General features: G+C 35.9%; 1 protein-coding gene across 1 annotated transcript in view; it reads left to right on the forward strand.

The window, feature by feature from the left end:
- The window catches only part of LOC113822651 (lysosomal acid glucosylceramidase), a 15,410-nt gene extending 8,899 nt beyond the window's left edge, over nt 1–6,511 (forward strand). Inside the window, exons 6-12 of the mRNA XM_027375183.2 lie at nt 600–723; nt 1,289–1,402; nt 1,554–1,698; nt 2,204–2,283; nt 2,475–2,585; nt 2,723–2,907; nt 3,714–6,511. Coding sequence (XP_027230984.1) covers nt 600–723; nt 1,289–1,402; nt 1,554–1,698; nt 2,204–2,283; nt 2,475–2,585; nt 2,723–2,907; nt 3,714–3,816 — 862 coding nt within the window. The 3' untranslated portion in view covers nt 3,817–6,511. The remainder of the gene's footprint in view (nt 1–599; nt 724–1,288; nt 1,403–1,553; nt 1,699–2,203; nt 2,284–2,474; nt 2,586–2,722; nt 2,908–3,713) is intronic.
- Nucleotides 6,512–7,465: the final 954 nt, after the last annotated feature.

A 7,465-nucleotide genomic window follows, 5' to 3' on the forward strand; every position in this document is an offset into this window, starting at 1 on the left:
CACAAGTCTTCTTTCTGAAAGTTTCTGTGTGAATTAGAGGCTTTTTACATGTATTGCATGCATATGGAACTCGGGTGGCGCTATGTTTACTGTTTGCTGGCTTGGTAGTGTGATAGGTCAGTCCATTTTACATATGGAAAACTCATATAGATATGCAAAACTGACAGAAATAGTGCTAGTGTGACTGGACCTTAAAGAGCAGGTAAGAACCAAAGCCAAACATTGTGAAATTCTGTAATGATTATTATGGACATAATTATCTGCTTGATGATGTAGTATGGTGGAATAGTACCTTGTCAAAGAGATAGGAATTCTGAAATGTGTTGAATACCACATTTCACGGACAATACTCCATATTGTGCCTGCATAGTAATTTCACTTCAAGCGTAGAGTATGTCACATCTCTGGATATATTGCATGTATGATATACATTCTGAGATAGGAATTACTGTTAGTTCTTTGAAGTTGTTCTATATTTATAAATTTAACGATTATTGATCCTCTAGGAAAATGGCTCCAAAACACCTAATTTACCTTTGTTGGTACATGTCACAAAAATATGATGTTTTGCAATATCACATACTAAATATAATTTTCAGATTTCTGGAGAGTTATGCAAAACATAACATCAGTTTCTGGGGTCTGACTACTCAGAATGAACCAACTGATGGCCTTGTCAAGAATTTCCAGTTCAATGCTGTTGGTTGGTCCCCACAGGATCAGGTGCGTATGTTATGGACAAATGCCTAATAACTCTATGATATGAACAGTATTCATTATGAGAAATGTAGAAAAAGATGTGAATGAGAGTGAATAAATGCAAGATATGTATCATTGTCAGAAATACATGTCTTTGTGATGAAAATGTATTCAATACTGATTACAAATACATGCATTTCTGATGAAGATTTATTCAAAACTGATCACATACATCTCTTGGACTGTGAAGATATTCATTATCATTCATAATTTTTTCTACATTTTTCTATTAAGTGAATATTGGTTTATCCATTTGTTAGTTGTGGGGTAAAGGTATCAAATACATTTTTTCCTTTTATTATTGGAAGTATTTCTAAAAGGTATTTGCATCAGAACTTAGTTTACTAATATATGATAAAGTTTGTGTATAAATCATGTGCAGCATATAGTTTTTTATGAAGCAATGTAAGAAGAATGATCCAAATGAAATGATGAAGCTCTTACAGTCTGCAGCTGATAGGAAGAATAAATCAACACTTGAGTGATGTATGAAATTTTATCTTGAGTTTATATCTCTTTTGTGTAACAGGCAGAATGGATAGGAAAACATCTTGGCCCAGCCCTGAAGAACCACAGTTTATCCTCTGTCAAGATCATGATAATGGATGACAACCGACTGCTGTTACCCAAGTGGGTAGAAGATGTGAGCGATAATGTCCTCTTTATTGGATTTTACTAATTTTTTTTATATTGTTACCCTTTGCTCACAGGAAGATGATGATGTTAAATGTTAATTTTTGTATGTTACATATAAAATAGTGTAATATAGCATTAGTAAGAAAGTATTGTTTCAGGTAATGGCTAATAAAGAGGCACAGTCCTATGTCTCTGGTGTTGGCATCCATTGGTACTTAGATTTCGTAACTCCAGCCTTGGCACTTGATCTCACGCATGAACGATATCCTGACTTGTTTATGCTCTATACAGAGGCTTGTACAGGTAATGAATTGAAATCTGTTTTTCTATACTGATATTGTTTTGAATTTTAACTATTATTTTTTTGTGAAATAGATAAATAGTATTGATGATTTAGTTTATTTATATTTATTTTTTTTCACTGAGTAAAGATGAAATTAGTTTGAAGACTGGTTTGTTTTCACTTTGACTTGTGTACCTTAGAGTACATATGAAATATCAGATATTAGGTATTACCAGATCGATAAATAATTAATATCTTTATCAAATAAAAAACTCTCCTCTTAGTATTCATAGAAAATTGTCATAGAACTGTTCTGAGAGGAATTAGAAGCATATATTGATTAATTCACTGAGTTAAAATTGCTTGGTAGAATATATACATATATAGTTTAACAGATATGAAAATAATAAAAATACGGAAATAGTTTAGAGAGAACACAATTTTATAATAGAAATTAACTTAAGAAGGAGCACCATTTAAGTCCCTCATTTGTAAAATCGGCCATAAGTGCTCTGAACATTGCAGGTCAGTGGCCATGGCAGCCACTTAAAGTTGTTTTAGGGTCATGGGTGCGGGCAGAGGACTATGCATCAGACATCATTGAGGTATGTTTAAGATAATGAATTTTAAAATCTGGTTGAAAAAGTATTGAGGTTTATTATTATTATTATTATTATTTTTTTGTGATGACTTTTTACATATTCCTTGGAATAAGACACTTCCCTACTGATTTAGATAGGAGGTTAGAAAAAAATTGATGCTCATGTATTTTATTGGACTTATCCAATGGCAACAGAACCTCCAGCATTGGGTATCAGGCTGGACTGACTGGAACTTGGCTCTGGATGTCAAGGGAGGGCCTAACTGGGCGAAAAATAATGTTGACTCACCCATTATTGTCAATGCTGTAAGTTCTATTTTCTTTCAGATTTTTAGTGTTTATAAGATTTTAATGAATATTTTACAGGATTGTAAGCCAATTTTATATAAATTTTTGATATTTAGATCTAGTAATGATCATTTTATATTCTTTTCATTCATCAGCCACACAAGGAATTCTACAAACAACCAATGTATTATGCACTGGCCCATTTCACAAAGGCTCTGCCAGAAGGTAGCCGTCGAATCGACCTGAGAGCCACAATGCTCACTGACTCTGTATCCCTTCCTGTGTATCGTGTAGCCTTTGCTCAGCCAGACAACACCATAGTGCTTTTCATTGTTAATCGGTGAGTCATAACAGAGGGAATTATTTTGGAGACATGTTGGTATAGTTTTAAGTTTTCGTTTTATGTTGAGGTGAACTGCTCCAGTAAGGGTATCAAGATATTATTTGGGCAAAATTTGTCAAAACAGATTGATAGAAATAAATAACGTCACAAAGCACTAAATGTAACTGATGTATTCCTCAGGTACATGACTTACATTGAGATGTTATGTTTGCATTCACACCTTTTTTTAATATTTTACAGTGAACTTGGTTTGTACTTGTACAATGTTATTCTATCATGATTTATAGTAAGTAAATGGTTGTCATAGCTAGAGAGTATGTAGCATTTAGATTTGATTAAATTTTGTTATACTGCCTATGAAGTCAAACACTTCCCAGGGGAATTCACTGCCATGGTTCAAGTGATACCGTGCTGAACCATGATTGATTAGAGAAGGCGCTCAAGTCAGGGAAGGGTGCTTCTGCCAAACAACCTCCCAATGATAAATTGGGAGAGGCCTAAGTCCTACATGGGATAATAGGTTGTGGAATAGTAATGATAATAATAATAATAACAACAATAATAAAAACTTTTCAGATTATCTGTATACTGATTTATCAAGATAGCTATTGTATAAGTTCCTTAATAGGAGTTTACAGAACATGAATGCAGCACATGAAAATATGAAATAGATATGTTAGATTTAGTATTTTTTTCTTATTACAGTTGTGCCTCATTTCACATATAGTTTTGTAATTTTTCAGGCCCATGCCTTTTTGGCATTTTTTATGATATAACATTAAAATCAATCTCACATTTTCCAGATATCACAGTGAAGTCCAAATGAGGATTAAAGACAAGATGCTGGGACAGTTTGACATGTATGTGGATGCACACACTATCATGACAATTGCTTGGAAGAACTAGCCGTTCATGGCACTTAAGACATGTGTATGCATTTTTACTCAGTTTTAATGAGGTTTTAATATAAAATCAAAGTGAGCTATCATCCTGCTGGTGCTGAAAATTAAACATAGATAAGTAATTAACCTGCTGGATCCGGGTGCCTCGTGGCATGCATGTGGCCCAAAATCCAGGCTTACTTGAGTGGTGAGTCTCCTGATTGTAACTTGTTGACATCCATGGTATCAAGACTCCTTGCCTTCACTTTGTAATAGCTTTAACTGTGTTGCCATATTTTGAGGTCTATATTTGTCATTTGTTATGCTATATCATGATGATGATAGACTGTTTTGTTTTCAATAAGCAGATTCCATATTATCTATCCAGGTAGTTTACACTCTGTGCAATAACAGTAACAACAAGCATTGCGTTATTTTTAAATATTTTTGTATTATTAGATTTTCCATATTGTACCCTATACCACTGTAATAGGCAAGAATAGGTTCCTGCATATGGATACAGTGTCCTCTCAGGAGACGGCCCTCTCCCAGGCATAGTTGATGGCAGGTGAATTCTATCCTCATGGACTGCTGGAAATCCTGCAGGAGCTCACAAACAAGACCCATCCAGAAGACCTACTGACTATATTGCATTCCAGTTGCTTTGTGTGCTCATGATGAGACTTCCCCTTCCACTGACACGCAACAACATATTACCATGATGAGATGTTCCTGTCACCTGCCCCATGGCGTAATTTTTTCCATGACAAGACATTCCAGTCATGTGCCCCTTGCCCAAATTTTTTCATGAAGAGATTTCCATGTTACCCAGATCCAGCAGGTTAAGTGACAAATCTTTGTTGTGATGTGTGAAAGAGTTAGCAATAGCTTACAATTTTGGAATTAGTGTTGGATGTGTAATCAGTCTTTCATGCAGAAGAAAGGTATATCAGATTGCCTTCCCTTTCTTCACATTATCCTGTGATAGGAAGATTAGCAATGTTCATGATTGTTCTTTTCTTTCTCCTTCAGCTTTGTATTTTCCTTCCTAACCCTTTTCCTCATCATATCTTGTTATCCTTTTTCTTTTCATTTCTTTTTCTTCTTTCTCTTGTTTTTCACCTTCTTGTAATCCTCCTCCTCCTTGTATAATCCTCCTCTTCTTCCTTTCACACTTCTAAACCTCCTGCTCCTCTAATCCTCCTCCTCCACCTCTAATCCTCCTCCTCCACCTCTAATCCTCCTCCTCCACCTCTAATCTTCCTCCTCCACCTCTAATCCTCCTCCTACTCCTCTAACTCTCCTCCTCCTCTTCTAATTCTTTTCCTCCTCTAATCCTTCATTGCCATCCATGACAGTTTTATTCATGATATATATTGGTTGTATTTATATTTATAGAAAATTGAACTTGAATACTGGATAACAAAAAACTCTCCTGTTGTAGAATTTCACTTTCCTTTAGTATTTTGCCAGTTTTCTTTACCATTAAAAGGTCAACCCTGTTAATGCTAAGAGCACTATCTATGGTCACTTGTATACTCTGTAGTTATATTCTTCTACTCCCCACAGAGTAGTTATATTCTTAGGAGTTCTTGATGTCTTTACAAGTTCCTGCTACTAGTACAGCAAGGAAGCCCATCACCCTTACTGTACATTGTCCCACCATGCTTGGCCATAAAGCTTTTCAGACATATAAGCAAGTATCTTTGTTAATAATGAAGTGTAAACCAAATGTGCATTTGATAACACTGATATAGTGTAATATATTATATTTTTGTGCTGTTGTATGTTATTTGGAATGGATAAAAAATGTATGTATGTGTAAATGTGTTTACCATGCCATCTGGAAGCTCTGTAACACCATTAGATGAGTATTGTTGGCAGCACTATTGAGATGGGCAGGTTTAAAGCCATCAGGCATCTATAAATGAGATTTGTCGGAATTTAGTATTAGATGGAGTTACTTGATATCTCTCTAACAGCAACAACAGAGAGTAGAGTAGAGTAGAGTAAGCAAGAGAAGAGAAGAAAAGAGAGACGAGACGAGACGAGACGAGACGAGATGAGACAGAGAAAAATAAAAATAGAGGAGAAGCAAATAAAATGAAAATAAAGAAGCAGTAGAGAAAAATAAAAATAGAGAACCAGACCAGACCAGACCAGAAAGAGGGCATCATAGGTAACTGTTGTTAGGTAATATGACTCAGAGTGGGAAGTTTACAATGTCAATCATCAAATTGTTTAAACTTTATTATATTTTGTAAAGTAGAAGAGTATATTTTAGTGTACCTCTATTAATTAAATAGCCAAGATGTACAGAGACAGTATTATCACTAGTACTGATTTTGCTATATTAAAAGCCCATTATGCATTTCAAGTATTAAAAAAAAATAAAACTAAACATGAAGAATGTTGCCATACTAAAGCAATTGGATGCTTTTCCTTAAGTATCAAAGCATATGCTATAATGTGATGAACATTAGGGAAATCTGTAGTATTTGCTGTGTCGGATTTCTGAGCTCTTTCTATAACTTTATTGAATCACGGATGTATTTCTTAGTTGATGTTGCATGAATTGAGCAGTAGGGAAACATAAACCAATGTGATATATCCACCTGAAATAGTTGTAATAAATAAGTTGTTTTTGAATACTAAAGATGGTTAAAAATAATTGTACTAAATTGTGATGTGAATTTTTGTTATTAAAGGAAAAGTACATGTACAGTGTATCATTATGAATACGAGTATGAAAGTACGATCTCACTCACTCACTCGCCCCCATTCTCTCTCTCTCTCTCTCTCTCTCTCTCTCTCTCTCTCTGTCTCTCTCTCTCTCTCTCTCTCTCTCTCTCTCTCTCCTCTCCTCTCTCTCTCCCTCTCCCTCTCCTTCCCTCTCTACCTCTCCCTTTCCCTCCTTCTCTCCCTTTCCCTCTCCCTCTCTCCCTCCCTCTCCCTCTCTCTCTCTCTCTCTCTCTCTCTCCCTCTCTCCCTCTCTCCCTCTCTCTCTCCCTCCTCTCTCCTCTCTTCTCTCTCTCTCTCTCTCTCTCTCTCTCTCTCTCTCTCTCTCTCCCTCTCCTCTCTTCTCTCTCTCTCTCCCTCTCTCTCTCTCTCTCTCTCTCTCTCTCTCTTCTCTCTCTCTCTCTCTCTCTCTCTCTCTCTCTCTCTCTCTCTCTCTCTCTCTCTCTCTCTCTCTTCTCTCTCTCTCTCTCTCTCTCTCTCTCACTCTCTCTCTCTCTCTCTCTCTCTCTCTCTCTCTCTCTCTCTCTCTCTCTCTCTCCTCTCTCTCTCTCTCTCTCTCTCTCTCTCTCTCTCTTTCTCTCTCTCTCTCTCACTCTCTCTCTCTCACTCTCTCTCTCTCTCTCTCTCTTTCTTCTCTTTTCTCTTTTCTCTCTTCTCTTTTTTCTCTTTTCTCTTTTCTCTTTTCTCTTTTCTCTTTCACTCTCACATATAATGTATTTTATCTTAATTATTAACTATTTTTCCCTTTTCACCACAATACTTTATCATAGAGCTGTGTGACATCTGTCTGCCACATTTATTTGCTTTGACTATTAACCATTCTGGGGATCTATAACCAAGGCTTTATGAACCAAAAAACTTCCTTACCAGGAGACTCCGCTTTGTATACGGCAGATTCTTAACGTTGCCGTCATTATTGTCTTTTAAGATAATGT

This window comes from Penaeus vannamei, chromosome 11 (assembly GCF_042767895.1).
Source record: "Penaeus vannamei isolate JL-2024 chromosome 11, ASM4276789v1, whole genome shotgun sequence".
Classification (NCBI taxonomy): domain Eukaryota; kingdom Metazoa; phylum Arthropoda; class Malacostraca; order Decapoda; family Penaeidae; genus Penaeus; species Penaeus vannamei.